General features: G+C 39.0%; 1 protein-coding gene across 1 annotated transcript in view; it reads right to left on the minus strand.

Moving 5' to 3' along the window:
• KIF14 (kinesin family member 14) overlaps positions 1–17,134 on the minus strand; it is a 69,778-nt gene that overhangs the window by 28,504 nt on the left and 24,140 nt on the right. The window contains 6 exon segments of the mRNA XM_017896445.1: positions 3–82; positions 4,788–4,914; positions 7,885–8,037; positions 8,825–8,972; positions 11,128–11,288; positions 12,715–12,817. Coding sequence (XP_017751934.1) covers positions 3–82; positions 4,788–4,914; positions 7,885–8,037; positions 8,825–8,972; positions 11,128–11,288; positions 12,715–12,817 — 772 coding nt within the window.

The following is a 17,134-nucleotide window of genomic DNA, read 5'->3' on the forward strand; positions in this document are numbered from 1 at the left end:
TAGTATGTTTTCAATTTGCTGCTGATAGCATTGGCTTCCTGAATCATCATTGAGAGTTTCATAGAGCTCCAAGTCGTCTGCACTAATACAAAGCACACAGAAAAGACTCAAAATACATACATGGGCACTAACATATATCATTAAGCAAAACAATTCCTAAAAAAAATTACTGATTGTAAATTAATGGTTTTAACTCTATATTGCAGAAGGATAACAATATTTGAGTAATTTAGTGAAATAAAACATTTTTCCTGTAAAATGAGGTCTTTTGCCTGTGGAAAGATTTAAGAAAATTGAAGTTGATATAAAAAAGATAAGCCAAAGACAATGCTTTACTTTCTAATATCTAGAAAATAATTTTTTTCTAATGTCTTTTTTATTTCTTCCTCATTTCTAAATTCTTTCAAATATTGGGTATTCTATAGCCTTACTTATATAGAAACACATCCTTTTGTATTTTGTCTAAAAATTAAAATATATATATGTGTGTGTGTATGTCAAGACATTAAAATAAAAAAGGAAAATAATCTAGTGCATAATTTCATTTTCTTTCTTTCTTTTTTTTTTTTTTTGAGTCAGGGTCTCACTCTGTTGCCCTGGCTATAGTACAGTGGCTGGATCATGGCTCACTGCAACCTTGACCTCCCCAGGCTCAAGTGATCCTCCCATCTCAGCCTTCCAAGTAACTGGAACTACAAGTGCATGCCACCACACCCAGCTAACTTTCTTATATTTTGTAGAGATGGGGTTTCACCATGTTGCTCAGGCTGGTCTTTGAACTCCTGGGCTTAAGCAATCTGCCTGCCTTAGCCTTCCAAAGTGCTGGGATTACAGGCATGAGCCACCACACCCAGCTCCTAATTTGGATTTAAGATTCGGACTGGGCACAGTAGCTCATGTCTATAATCTCTACATTTTGGGAGGCTGAGGCAGGAGGATCTCTTGAAGGCCAGAATTTCAAGGCCTGCCTGGGTAATATAGTGACACCCTATCTCTAGAAAATAAAATAAATTAGCCAGGCAACGTAGCATGCACCTGTAGTCCTACCTACTGGGGAGCCTGAGACAAGAGGATCACTAGAGCCCAGGAGTTTGAGGTTGTAGTGAGCTATGATGGCACCCTGCACACCAGCCTGTGTGACAGAGCAAGACTTTGTCTCAAAAAAAAAAAAAAAAAAAAGATTTTACCATGAATATTTTCTATATTGTTCAGGCAAACTTATAACCAACACTCTACTAAAATAGCTTTTGGAAGGATAAACTCATTATTCACAAGAATTAAAAAATCAAGTAATCATTGTAAGGCACTATCTAGGCCCTCAGAAGAAAAAAAGTATTTATTTCTGGCAATAGACACAAAGAGTATTGGCTGGGTGAAGTGGCTCACACCTATAATCCCAGCATGTTGGAAGACCAAGGCAGGTGGATCACCTGAGGTCAGGAGTTTGAAACTAGCCTGGCCAACATGGTGAAACACCGTTTCTACTAAAAATACAAAAATTAGCCAGGCGTGGTGGTGCATGCCCGTAGTCCCAGCTACTCGGGAGGCTGAGGCAGGAGAATTGCTTGAACCCAGGAGGCAGAGGTTGCACTGAGCTGAGATTACGCTACTGCACTCCAATGCACTCCAGCCTGGGCGACAGAACAAGACTCTGTCTCAGGAAAAAAAAAAAAAAAAAAAAAAGGAGTGTTAATATTTTAAAAGTTATTTTAAAGAAGTTATAGAAAGTACATAACATACGTACCAAGTATTCTTGCTAAAAAACTGAACCTGAATTTGATAGGCCTGTAGATCTAACTACCACTTTCTAGGGAACACTGGAACAGAGAAGCCGGTTAAGCAATACCAGGGAGACACAATCAGCAAAATCCAGAATCCAAAATACCTCTACAGGACAAATCATCTGACTTCTTCCACAAATAATTAGATGAAAGAGAAGAGTGAATTTACAGATTAAAACTTAAATGGCACATCTACCAAACACAATGTGTAGATCATATTGGTATCCTGATTCAAACAAATCATTTTTTTTTAAAAGGATGAAACAATCCAGGAAATATGAATATGGAGTAAATATGTGATGTGTAAGGAATTATTATTAATATAGTTATCATGGCAATGCTTAAAAAAGTGACAGAGAAAGAGAGAGAGGGAGAGCAAAAAGAGAATCCTTATGTAATTTAGAGACACACAGTGAATCGCGTACACCTTAAATGGTATGATGTCTGGGATTTGCTTCAAAATAGTCCAGGAAAGCAGTGAGTTTGAGGATAGTGGCAACAAGATTGAACATGTGTTGATAATCATTGAAGTTGGATAAATATATAAAGGCTTACTGCAGCAATCTCTACTTTTACAGTTTAAAATTTTCCATAATAAAAAAAGATTATATTAAAAATATGCTGTGTTTTACACAGAAATGTACCCAAAAAAAGTGCAATCAAAAGTCTCCCAGGACTTGGCTAGGCATGGTGGCTGACACCTTAATCCCAGCACTTTGGGAAGCCAAGGCAGGCAGATCATCTGAGGTCAGAAGTTTGAGACCAGCCTGGCCAACATGGTGAAACCCTGTCTTTACTAAAAATACAAAAATTAGCTGGGCATGGTGATTCGTGCCTGTAATCCCAGCTACTCAGAAGCTGAGGCAGGAGAATTGCTTGAGCCTGGGAGGCAGAGGGTGCAGTGAGCAGAGATCACACCACTGCATTCCAGCCTGGGCAAAATCCCAGCACTTTGGGAGGCTAAGGTGGGCGGACCATGAGGTAAGGAGGTAGAGACCATCCTGGTCAACATGGTGAAACCCCGTCTCTACTAAAAATACAAAAACTGTACTCCCAGCTACTTCAGAGGCTGAGGCAGGAGAATCGCTTCAACCTGGGAGGTGGACGTTGCAGTGAGCCGAGATTGCGCCACCATACTCCAGCCTGCCAACAGAGCAAGACTCGGTCTCAAAAACAAAAAGGTCTCACAGGACTTAATGGCTTCACTGGTGAAATCTACCAAACAATTAAAGAAGAATTAATGCTAATCCTTCTCAAACTCTTCCAAAAAGCTGAAGAGGAACATTTCCGATTCCTTTTGCAAGGCCAGCATTACCCTGATACGAAAGCCAGACAAAGACACTACAAGAAAAGAAAACTACAGGCCAATATCCCTGATGAACATAGATCCAAAAACCTTCAATAAAATACTAGCAAACCAAATTCAACAGCACATTAAAAGCACACCATGATCAAGGGGGGTCTATCACTGGGATGCAAGGATGGTTTAATATATACAAATCAATAAATGTGATATACCACATTAACAGAATAAGGATAAAAATCATATGATCATTTCAATAGGTGCAAAAAAGCATTTGACAAACTACAACATCCTTTTATGATACTGTCAACAAATTAGATATAGAAGAATGCATCACAACATAACAAAGGCTATATATGACAAGCCCACACCTAACATCTTCAATGGCAAATAGCTGAAAGCTTTTCCTTAAGATCAGGCACATGATAAGGATGCCTACTCTCACCACTTCTATTCAACATAGTGCTACAAGTCCTAACAAAACCAGTTGGGTAAGAAAAAGAAATAAAAGATATCCAAACTGAGAAGGAAGAAGTAAATTGTTTATTTACAGATGACATGATCTTATATATTAGAAAACTTTAACACCACCAAAAGTGAAATAAGCCAGACATAGAAAGATAAATACTATATGATCTCACTTATATGTGGAATCTAAAAATGTTGAACTCATAGGCACAGAGAGTAGAATGATGGTTACCAGGAAATATAGGATAGGGGAATGGGAAGATGTGTGTCAAAAGGTACAAAGTTTCAGTTATATAGGATCAATACACTCTGGAGGTCTAATGTACAGAAAGTTGCCTAGAATTAATAATATGATATTATATATTTGAAATAAGAGAGTATATCCTAAGTGTCCTCATGACAAAAAAAAAAAAAAAAAAAAAAACTAGGTGAGATGATAAATATGTTAACTAGCTTGATTATGGTAATAATTTTGCAATATATGTAAAAACATCACGTTGTACATCTTAAATATACATAATTTTATTTGTTAATTACACCTCAGTAAAGCTAGAAAAAAAATCTCTTAAGAAAAAAATGTCTAAGTGAAAAAGAAAACAAAGTAATCCATGAAGAAGCACAACTATTAACAGATATAAAACAAGGATTAAGAATTAGAGTAAGATTTTTTTTTTTAAACATGCTGCACATTGAAATTTTGCTTACTATTTGCTCAGTTGCAGTACTACTAATGAATTGCCAGACTTGCTCACAGTTCAGGAGGCTAGACGTTTGAGATCAGGGTTCCAGCATCAGCCAAGTTCTGGTGAGGGCCCTATTCTGGGCTGCAGACTACCATCTTCATGCTATGTCCTCACTTGGTGGAAGAGGTGAGAGGACTCTCTGCAATTTCTTTCACAGGGGGAATAATTCTATCTATGAGGGATCTACCCTCATGACTTACTTACCTACCAAAGGCCCCCACTTCCTAAGACTACTGCCTTGGAGGTTATGAATTCAATATATTAATTTTGGGGGAACACAAACATTCAGTCAAAAGCATTGATATAATAAATATTCTAAAACCTGAATATTCAAAAACAACCATTCATACAAATTTATTTAGATCCAGAAAAGTCAACTAGAATAAAATATTTTGAATACATAAAGGCAACTAATGGTAACATTTTAGTAATTATATTACATACAACATGCATAATTTTAGAAAATATTTGCTAAAATCAGCACATACTCACTTGTAAAAGTTTTATCCCTATTACTACGATTCTGCTGTAGAATTTGTACTTCTTTAGCAATTTTTTGCTTTTCAGTTTCTAAAGCTTCCAGAATTCTTGCATGGCGAATGCTGTGGTCTTCTAAAGCCTAATTGATATTCATTCATACAGCAGACCCACATGTGAGAATATGCAAATAGAGAAATTATAACACCACATTGAGATGATGGATATGCTAATTTGCTTCACTATAGTAACCATTTTACAATTTATATACCCCATAACATTGTATAACTTAAATATACACAATAAAACCTATTTTAAAAAAACAGATTGATGATAACACACTACAGTAAACCTCATTTTATAGTACATGTTTTATTAAGCTTATATAGTTTACATGTTTTATGTGTTTTATTAAACATGAAAAGCTTTTAAAATGATTTATAAAATTTCCTTATAAAATAATTTTCCCCACAACAGTATCATTAGGAATTTTGATGACATAAATTAATCTTTTCTTCCCATTGATAGAAGTTAAAAAAAACTAGAAAAAAAGAGGAAAAGAAGTCATTATATCAAAAAGACTCCTGCATGTGTATACTTATCACAGCACAATTCACAATTGCAAAGACATGGAATCAACCTAAGTGTCCATCAACCAATGAATGGATCAAGAAAATATGGTGTGTGTGTGTGTGTGTGTGTGTGTATACATACACCATAGAATACTACCCAGCAATAAAAAATGAAATATCTTTTACAGCAACTTGAATGGAACTGGAGGCAATAATTCTAAGTGAAGTAACTCAGGAATTGAAAACCAAATATCAGCATGGTCTCACTTATAAGTGAGAGCTAAGCTATGGGCATGCAGAGGCATATAGAGTGGTATAATGCAGCAGTCCCCAACCTTTCTGGCACCACAGACTGGTTTCATGGAAGACAATTTTTCCAAAGACAGGGGCGCAGGGGTTGGTTTCAGGATGAAATGGTTCCAGCTCAGATCATCAGGTATTAGATTCTCATAGGGAGCGTGCAACCTAAATTGTGAACTGTGTGTACTCCTGGTACAATGTACATTGAAGATTCAGAAAGAAGGAGGGTGGGAGAGGACAAGGAATGAAAAACTACCTACTGGGTACAATGTAAGCTACTCAGGTGACAGGTGCACTAAATCCTAGACTTCACCACTATATAATTCATCCACGAAACCAAAAGCCATTTGTACTTCTAAAGCTATTGAAATAAAAATAAAATAAAAATAAGAAAACCCAAAAAAGGCAGAAAAAAAAGGACAAACTTAAAAAAAAAAAAAAAAAGGCTATATCCAAGAACACTTGACTAAAGAAGTTAAATTTAAAAGATACAAGAAGGCCGGGCGCGGTGGCTCAAGCCTGTAATCCCAGCACTTTGGGAGGCCGAGACGGGCGGATCACGAGGTCAGGAGATCGAGACCATCCTGGCTAACATGGTGAAACCCCGTCTCTACTAAAAATAGAAAAAACTAGCCGGGCGAGGTGGCGGGCGCCTGTAGTCCCAGCTACTCAGGAGGCTGAGGCAGGAGAATGGCGTAAACCCGGGAGGCGGAGCTTGCAGTGAGCCGAGATTGCGCCACTGCACTCCAGTTTGGGCGACAGAGCGAGACTCCGCCTCAAAAAAAAAAAAAAAAAAAAAAAAAAAAAGATACAAGAAATCTAACTAAGCACAAATAAGCATTATAATCCCAGTAATAATAATTGTTTTTCAAGATTTAAACAGGTCTATTTTCTTCTCCTAAAACTCTCTGAGGTGGTTCACTAGTCACTTTGTGTCCAGGAGTTGACTAGTAGATCTATAATAACTGTATTATGGTACCAATACTTTGCAATTACTAGGAGTATTTTCTTCCACCCCCAACTCCCACCCTGGTTTCCCCGACCCCACAAACTTGGAAAAAAGAGAAATAAAATTGCCATTTGAGAGAGTAAAACCTTAAGATTAAGATATAAGGAATCAAAACAGAGCTTGCAAACTTTAGTGTTCATCAGAACATCCCACAGGGCTTCTTAAAATAGGTTCTGTGCCCCACTCTCAGTTTCTGCTTTAGTAGTTCTGGAGTGCGGCCTAAAACTTTGCATTTCTTTTTTCATTTTTTTTTTTTTTTGAGACAGAGTCTTGCTCTGTCACCAGGTTGGAGTGCAGTCGCACGATCTCGGCTCACTGCAATCCCACCTCCCGGGTTCAAGAGATTCTCCTACCTCAGCCTCCTGAGTAGCTGGGATTACAGGCGTGCACCACCATGCGCAGCTAATTTTTGTATTTTTAGTAGAGACAGGGTTTCACCATGTTGGCCAAGATGGTCTCGATCTCTTGACCTCGTGATCCACCCGCCTCAGCCTCTCAAAGTCCTGGGATTACAGGTTTGAGCCACAGCGCCCGGCCTAAAAATTTGCATTTCTAACATGTTCCCAGGGTGATGTTGATGTTGCTGGTCTAGGGACCACCCTTCAAGAACCACTAATAGAAAGAATGGCCCAAAATGTTGACAGTAAGGTGCCTGAAGGTATTAACATTCTGGTTTTATCCCTTAGGCTTGTGAAACTGAATAGTTGAGGTGGCCCATGAAAGATGCCTCTATCCGCAATGACATGATAAAAGCAGGCAGGTGCCTAAGCTCGTAAGACTGAGGTAAGGAATGCCCTACTATGAGTTCTGGAAACAGGCTGCTTGCTGCTCTTTCCACAGGCAGATGTTTCATTGTGACATCAGGATGTGACCCAGTATAAGAGCTGAGCCTTTTTTCTTCCTCATGTGTGCCCTAGTACTATTTCAGTTATTTAAATTACTCGGCATGACCGATGACCAGATAGTTGGAGATGCACAAAAAGAGAAAACTGGAGTGGAACTAGATGGAAATAAGAAGTCTGTCTCTTTCAACATCTCTGTGTGATGTGTAAGCAGATCTGTGAGCAGTACCAGGATACAAGCTTTCAGGCAAGAAGCACTTTTCTCATCTACACATCTACAAACCTGGATTTGGCTCTCTTCCGTCAACATACCATAAGCAACTTCTTTGGAAAAGAAAAAAATTCAGCTTTTCTCAGAATACAGCAAACTGGTTACACAATAAAATTACCTGTTTTGTAGCCAAAGCCTCCATTTCTAATCGCTTTTTGTTGACATATATTTCCTGTTCAAGATGCTGCTTTGCCTTTTGTAATTCCTCAATTTTGTGATTAGCCTTCTGGTTATTTATTTCCTGCATTTTTTTCCTTTGAGACTCTTCTCTCTTTAAAGAATGATAATAAAAAATAACCCAGGCAAAAAAAAGTAGCAAAAAAGTACAAAAGTCCCTTTCTTTAGCCAATGTACAAGAAATTACCCACTAATAGAAAAGTTGCCCTATTAAAGCTTCTCCACTTCATTCAGGTTAACTAAAAATAAATACCACTAGTCAAACTTTTTAACAGTATTCTCTAAAATGGGCTTCTGGGAACCCAAGATTTCCAATAAACCATGGAGACAGCCATGACTCAAGCGGCTAGAGGACGGAAGTTTCTCTTTATTTTTCTTCTTCTTCCAGTAGCCATTGTCTATTATTGCCACCAACTTTTCTCTTTTCTTTTCTTTTTTTTTTTTGAGACAGGGTCTTTCTTACTCTGTCAAGGTTCACTGCAGCCTTGACCTCCCTGGGCTAGGTGATTCTTCTATCTCAGCCTCCTGAGTAGCTGGGACTACAGGCGCATGCTACCACGCCCAGCTAATGTTTTAAACTTTTTGGAGAGACCGGTCTCCCTACATTGCCCCCGGTTGGTCTTGAACTCCTGGGCTCAAGTAATCTGCCCGCCTTGGCCTCCTAAAGTACTGGGATTACAGGCATGAGCTCCCATGCCCAGCCCCGACTTATTTCTTAAAGTAAAATTAAAGAGGACCAAAACTCACTGTGGCTTTGATTCACTAATCTCTGATCTCTCCCATCTCCCAGTTCCCTTAAAGGGACGTAATCAACTTTATAGGCAACACATCACTTGGGGTACATTGTCGGAAAAAAAAATAAAACCAATTCTGCCTTTTACCAGTTCTGCTTCCAGTGCTTTTATTTTGCTTTCATACGCAGCTTTTTGAGAAGAAAGCTCTTGCTGAGCCATTTCTTTTGCAATCTGGATTCCCTGCATCATTTCTTCCTTTGCCTTCAACTGCGCCTCTTTTATTTCTGCTTCGAGTCTACAATGTAGCAAGATGTTTACAGGATACATGTTAAGAATTCTTTATACATCATAATAGTCTTAATCCTACTGAAAAGTTTTCCATTGAGCAAAAGTTTAAATCTTAAAACTTAATTTCTGACATTCTATCAACAGTGTTTTTAAAATCTTCACTGGCTCTACAATTGTTTACACTCAAAATTTAAACACACAGGATGAAAAATTGCTTATTTCTAACTTAGTTACTATTGCAGATGCCTGATATTTAAATAAATATATTTTTCTAATGCTTAAGGAAAATAAACCATGCAAAAATATGTCATAATAAACAGTGCAGTAAAATTATAGTTAATATTATAATAAATACAAAATAAGGTTATTTTATGTTAAACAAACTCGTTAGAGCAAAAATTATATTTCATACATCAACAGTTTTATGTTTAGGTCATAAGGTAGGAAAATATTGAAATGACTAAAATACATGATATAAGAGCTGATAAGGTAGAGATTGTATCATGTATTTTAAACCATTTATAATAATGTGATGTTTTGATAAGTCAAAACATGAAATTAGCTTTGTCACTTCTCCATATATGGGAGAGAAAGCATCAATGATTACAGAAAACTAAAGACTCTTTCTTCTCAATAAAATCAGTGCTTTAGTAACTACATTATACAGAAATTTCCATTCCCAATTTCACTGAAAAAAAGAATAAGAATATCAAAAAGAAGGCTAGTGGATATCACAGCTAGGGAGAGAGGAGAATGGCTATTGTTTAACAAATACAGAGTTTCAGTTTGTAATAATAAAACATTTCTGGAGATGGCTGATGGTGATGGTTTCACAACAATGTGAAGGCACTAGGGTGGGCACAGTGACTAAGCCTGTAATCCCAGCACTTTGGGAGGCCGAGGCAGGTGGATTGCTTGAGCTCAGGAGTTCAAGACCAGCCTGGGCAACATGGTGAAACCCCATCTCTACAAAAAAATACAAAAATTATCCGGGCATGGTAGTGTGCACCTGTAGTCTCAGCTGCTTGGGAGGCTGAGGTGGGAGGACGGCTTGAGGCCAGGAGGCGGAGGTTGCAATGAACCGAGATCGTGCCAACTATACTCCAGGCTGGACAATAAAGCCAGACTCCGTCTCAAAACAAAACAAAACAATGTGAAGGTACTTAACGCCTTTGGACTACACAATTAAAAATGGCTTACATGGTAAATTTTGTGCTATTTATACTGTATTCAATAAAAAAATTATTTTTAAAGAGCAAAAGCAGGTTGAGGCTTCTTAAAAGGTGACAAAGCAGTTAGTCTAGTCTGTAACTAGTTCTTGATTCCTCCTCCTTTCATCCTCTTTAGTCATCAAGCCTTGTCAATCTTATCTCCTTTATGTTTCCTTCCTACCTAACCACACTATATTTATCTTAATTTGATAGTCTCTTAGCTGCATTTGCAGGTTTTAAGCTTGCTCTATCTCTAATACATTCTCCAGATTTGAGTGCTGGTGATCTCTCTAAAAATGTGATTCTGATTATGAGTGTCTCACGTCTGCTCAAAATTCTTTAATGTTTCCCTTATCCTTTAATATAAAGTCCAAACTCGTTAGCATTTTATTTGTATATACTTTACCATTTTGCTTACAAGGACACTGCTTATGCCAGAAATCCTACAATACTGCATGAACTAAAAATGGGGCACAAGAAGAAAAGAAAAACAAAAGTACACTTTCCCAGTCTTCCTCTGGCTAAATTCTAATCGTCTATTGGGATTCTCCTCTATGGGACGTCTTCTCATCTTCTAGAAACCTTCACTGATAACTGGTCAGGGCCAGGTGTCACCCCGTGAGCTTCCACACCACACAGTTCAGGACTCTTGTCAGAGCACTGTGTCACAGCACTGTTAGAACTGTCAGCCCCTCGAGATGATGAATTCCTCCAGCACATGAGCTAAATTTCAATCCTTGTTCTTTATATCCCCAGCATTTGGTACAGTGACAGACACATAATAGATGGTCAATAAATATTTGCTGAACTAATGAATGTACCAAGAGAAAAAATTATATCACTAGAAACCAGCACCCAAAGAGTTAATTATTAGAGACTGGCACAATATGATTAACTCTGTTGTAGATCTCTCTCATACACTTACTATTTCATATCAACAGCAATACTCACTGTGATCTCTGTGCCATGAGCAACTCATTTTTTGCAAATTCAAAGTCTTTTGGACCCTCACTTATAGGAGTATCTCTTCCGGATGGCCTTTTTCCTTTCTGGACTTCTACTGGATGATTAAATCTAAAATAATGATCTCCACCAAGAATCACTCGATCACCCTAAAGCACACAAAAAAATGTACTACTTGAGATGAGTCTCAACCAAAAAATTACATGAAAAAATTCATTATGCCCAATAGTTCAATATAGTCTAGTATTAACGATAAACATAAACATCATAGCAATAAACATTTATTACTTTTTTTTTCTTTTGGCACAGAGTCTTACTATGTCACCCAGGCTGGAGTTCAGGGGTGCAATCTCAGTTCACTGCAACCTCAGCCTCACGGGTTCAAGCGATTCTCCTGCCTCAGCCTCCTGAGTAGCTGGGATTACAGGCGTGCGCCACCACGCCCAGCTAATTTTTGCATTTTTAGTAAAGATGTAGTTTCACCATGTTGGTTAGGCTGGTCTCGAACTCCTAACCTCAAGATCCACCCACCTCGGCCTCCCAACGTTTATTACTTTGTATATACCAAACACTGCATTAAGCACATTACATATACAGTCATAAATCTCTTAACAACAGGGATATGTTCTGAGAAGTACACTGTTAGATGATTTCACAGTTGTGTGAACATCATGGAATGTACTTACACAAACCTAGATAGTATAGCCTACTACACACCTAGGCTATATGGCATAGCCTATTGCTCTTAGGTTACAAACCTGTACAGCATGTTACTGTACTGAATACCATAGGCAACTATAACACAATGGTAAATATTTGTATATCTAAACAGAAAAAAAATACAGTAAAAATACAGTATTATAATCTTATGGGACCACTGTGATTGATATATGTGGTCCCTCATTGCCCAAAACATCATTATGAGGTGCAAGACTGTATGTTATCTCATTTACCATTCACAACAACTCAGTGAGATACATATAATCATCCCAATTTTAGGAATGAGGAAACTAAAGAGCACAAGGCTTAATAATAACAACAGACATTCATTGAGAGCTTACTATTGGCAGATACTATTCTAAGAACTATATACACAAATTATTATTTCAGTTAATCCTTCACTATCCCTGAAAGGCAGGATATACAGTCACAATATGTCTGGGTTTGCCTGCAACACACTGCTGATGTTTGTCCTCTTGATGTAATTATTAATAAAGATCTCAAAAGTGTCCTGACTTGGGTGATATTGTTTAATCACCTAGTTAAATAACTTGCCAAAGGTCACGTAGCAAGTGGCAAAGCCAGGATTTCAACCCTGTCTGTCTGATTCTAAAGCCTAGGTCTTTATAGGACACATAATGATGCTGTTAGTGGTCAGCTCTTCAGGTACTGATTCATATAAATATAACTTTTGTCTTTGCACAAGAAGGCAATCAATAGGAAAAGAATTTTGAAATGAAAAGTACTTAAGCTGCTTCAACACCCTTATCTTATAGAGAAAACCAGAACTCAAAGAAATTAAATGACTTGTCCAAAGTCAAACAGTTTCTTATATTGTAGTACCCATCCACTTACATGATGTAACACTGTGAGTTCCAAAATATGTTTTCCATTTACGTATGTCTTTGCTTCCCCAAGTGGGATAATACTCACTGTCCCACCTAAATTTGTGATAGTACTGTTAAAAAAAGAAGCACATTGTTACAATTACAGAACACACTAAAAAGTAAGAAAAAGGCAATATGGGATAATTCTGCTTGGGCTATTCCTTTGGTGTTAAGGTTCATACCAATATGTAACAATAACTTTAAATTATTTTCGTTTCCTCCAACTAGATTTTTTATTTTTATTTTTTGAAACAGAGTCTTGCTCTGTCACCCAGGCTAGAGTATAGTGGTACAATCTCAGCTCACTACAACCTCTGCCTCCTGGGTTCAAGCAATTCTCCTGCCTCAGCCGCCCAAGTAGCTGGGATTACAGGCAACCACCACCATGTCCAGCTAACATTTGCATTTTAGTAGAGATGGGGTTTCGCCATGTTCATCAGGCTGGTCTTGAATTCCTGACCTCAAGTGATCCACCTGCCTCGGCCTCCCAAAGAGGTGGGATTACAGGCATGAGCCACTGCATCGAGCCTCCAATTAGATTTTTGAAGTGTGGTGAAAAAAGCCTGGCCTGTAGCAGTCCGATCCACCAGTGGTGGGAATATTTTCATTGGGTGTATTTTATTATAACTTCTTCGAAAACAAAACCTTCCCCAAAAAATTAAAAAAAAAAAAAAAAAAAACTCTAGCAAAAAACATTAACATACTGCCAATGATTTCTTATGAATAAAATAGTTTTAAGTGTTTTTTTAATTTTCTAAGCTTCTGGTTTTACATATGAGCTTTAACAGAAAGAACAAATATTTTTCCCCTCTTGAAAACTGGGGTACTACAGAGGAAGGGAAAACATGGAGATCAAAGTGTACTTCTTAAGTAATCTAATTAACTGGATGATAAGGTGATACTGTGGAAAATCAGCTATAAGTGCTACATATTTGAGACTTTTTATTCAGAGAACAGGAAAGAAACTCCAAAGTCCAATTCATCTTTGGATTAACTGGATAGAAAGAAAAAGAAAAACTGCAACAAAAGCTGAGTCCTAACCAAAGACCTTTTCAGCTGTTGATGAGGCTCCAAGATATGTGATTAGAGAATAACAGTTTAATTAAAGCATCCAGAGAAAAGTATATGGAAAAAATAGTTCATCCTTAGGCACTACATCCCTCCCACCAGTCTAGTGTCTTATCCAGGTGAAGGTTTACACAATGTGTACTTGTTCTGATCCCTTTCCTCTCCTAATTATATCTACTCTGCTCTCAAAATTCCATGGCCTACCATTCTGGACTCCCCACAATCTGGCTTCAACCACCAACCTCCCTAATCTGCCACTATTTTCCCATAAGAACCCCATTTCACACTCAGTCAACCATATGAATACTCTGAATTTGCCTTAATGTCAGCTTTCCTCCTTTCTTTGAATCATTCCTTCCAGATAGGACATGCTCTCCCTTCTTGCAACCATTCTTGAAGGCCCAACTTACAGTCCTCTAAGAAGCTATCCTTTAGGGTTTAAGTTAGAAGTCAATTCTTCCTTCTCTTCACTTTTAAGCAGTAAGTATGCAGCACTCATATAACACTTAATATGCATTAATAAATACTGAAGTTCTTTTTTTCTCTTTCACATGACCAGCCTCAGCCATGAAGTTCTTTTATTCATTAAGCCTCCAAGAGCCAGGTATGTGTCAGCAGTGAAGACAGACCTGAAATCAGCTTCTCTCATGGTCTAGTGAATGAGATAAACTGAGGAAGGTACTAAAAATGGAAGTAGAGAGTTAGAGGCAAGCAGGAGGCTTCCAAGTTCCTTACTGGACTCTTAACTCTTTGGGAGCATTTTCTGTATCTTTGCCACAGATGTTAATAATTCTGTATTTATTTGTTAAAGAAAATAATTAATTAATAAAAGAGCAAAAGAACCTAAAGAACAAGAGGATATGCCCGACCAGATATAAAGATTCATAGCCAGGTGCAGTGGCCCACGTCTGTAATCCCAGTACTTTGTGAGGCCAAAGCGGGTGGATCACCTGAGGTCAGGAGTTCAAGAGCAGCCTGGCCAACATGACGAAATTGTCTCTACTAAAAATACAAAAATTATCTGGGCATGGTGGCGTGCACCTGTAATCCCAGCTACTTGGGAGGCTGAAGCACGAGAATCACTTGAACCCAGGAGGCAGAGGTTACAGTGAGCCAAGATCACACCACTGCACTCCAGCCTGGGTGACAGAGTGAGGCTCCATCTCCAAAAAATAAAAGATATAAAGATTCATTACAGGCTGGGTGTGGTAGCTCACACCTGTAATCCCAGCACTTTGAGAGGTCGAGGCAGGCGGATCAGCTGAGGTGGGAGTTTGAGACCAGCCTGGCCAACATGGTGAAACCCCATCTCTACTGAAAATACAAAACTTAGCCAGGCATAATAGTGGACGCCTGCAATCCCAGCTACTCGGGAGGTGGAGGCAGGAGAATTGCTTGACCCCAGGAGGTGGAGGTTGCAATGAGCTGAGATGGCGCCACTGCACTCCAGGCTGGGAGACAGAGCAAAACTCTGAATCAAAAAATAAATAAATAATGATTCATTACAAAGCTTCAAGTAATTAATACTATAGGGTATTAGTAGGAAGAAATAGATTCCCATATTTTTAGGAATTTTTTGTAGGAGCACTACAGATCCCAAAAGAAGCAATAAACTAATATATGGTACTAGGAGAAATGGCTGTTCATGTGGAAAATAAATGAATTTAGACCCCTAATTCCCACCAAATAAAAAATTCCAGACATTCAATAACTTAAATGTGAAAGCAAAACTTCAAAACATCTAGAAGAAAATTTAGGAGAAATTTTCTCAATGTAGAGGTCATAGAGACCTCTTTTTTTTTTTTTTGAGATAGAGATAGAGTCTCACTCTGTCACCTAGGCTGGAGTACAGCGGGGTGATCTTGGTTCACTGTAGCTTCCACCTCCCAGGTTCAAGTGATTCTCATGCTTTAGCTTCCCAAGTAGCTGAGACGACAGGTGCCCACCACCATGCCAGGCTAATTTTTGTATTTTCAGTAGAGACAAGGTTTCACCATGTTGACCAGGCTGATCTTGAACTCCTGGTCTCAAGTGATCCGCCTACCTCGGCCTCCCAAAGTGTTGGGATTATAGGCATGAGCCACCGCACCTGGCCAGAACATTCTTTCTCTCTTTTTTTTTTTTTTTTTTTTGAGACAGAGTCTTGCTCTGTCACTCAGGCTGGAGTGCAGTGACATGATCTCGGCACACTGCAACTTCCACCTCCTGGGTTCAAGTGATTCTTGTGCCTCAGCCTCCCAAGTAGCTGGGATTACAGGTGGGCACCACCATGCCTGGGAATCTTTTGTATTTTAGTAAAACAGGGTTTCATCATGTTGCCCAGGCTGGTCTCAAACTCCTGAGACAATCCGCCCACATGCCTGTGCTAGGATTACAGGCATGAGCCACCACGCCCAGCCAGAACATTCTTTCTTTAAGACATAAAAACTGGCCGGGCTCGGTGGCTCAAGCCTGTAATCCCAGCACTTTGGGAGGCCGAGACGGGCGGATCACGAGGTCAGGAGATCGAGACCATCCTGGCTAATACGGCGAAACCCTGTCTCTACTTAAATTAAAAATACAAAAAACTAGCCGGGCGACGAGTCGGGCGCCTGTAGTCCCAGCTACTTGGGAGGCTGAGGCAGGAGAATGGCATAAACCCGGGAGGCGGAGCTTGCAGTGAGCTGAGATCCGGCCACTGCACTCCAGCCTGGGTGGCAGAGCAAGACTCCGTCTCAAAAAAAAAAAAAGAAAAAGACATAAAAACTGACAACAATAAAGGAAAAGACTGATGCCAGGTACTACAATAAAATTAAGAACTTCAATCAATCAAAAGGCACCAAAGAGAGTAAAAGGATGTTACACATTAGAAAAAAAGATATTTATACCAAAAAGCTCATGAAGGATTGGCAACTCCTACAAATTATTAAGAAATAAACAAATCAGTTGAAAAATGGACAAAAGATATGAAAAGGCAAGTCACAATAGTAAACAAAAATGGCCAATCAACACATGAAAAAATGTTCAACCTTATTATTAATCAAAGAAATGTAAAACGAGGGCGGGCGCGGTGGCTCAAGCCTGTAATCCCAGCACTTTGGGAGGCCGAGACGGGCGGATCACAAGGTCAGGAGATCGAGACCATCCTGGCTAACCTGGTGAAACCCCGTCTCTACTAAAAAATACAAAAAACTAGCCGGGCGAGGTGGTGGGCGCCTGTAGTCCCAGCTACTCGGGAGGCTGAGGCAGGAGAATGGCGTAAACCCGGGAGGCGGAGCTTGCAGTGAGCGGAGATCCAGCCACTGCACTCCAGCCTGGGTGACAGAGCAAGACTCCGTCTC

Source organism: Rhinopithecus bieti, unplaced genomic scaffold (genome assembly GCF_001698545.2).
Source record: "Rhinopithecus bieti isolate Rb0 unplaced genomic scaffold, ASM169854v2 scaffold_24392, whole genome shotgun sequence".
NCBI lineage: Eukaryota > Metazoa > Chordata > Mammalia > Primates > Cercopithecidae > Rhinopithecus > Rhinopithecus bieti.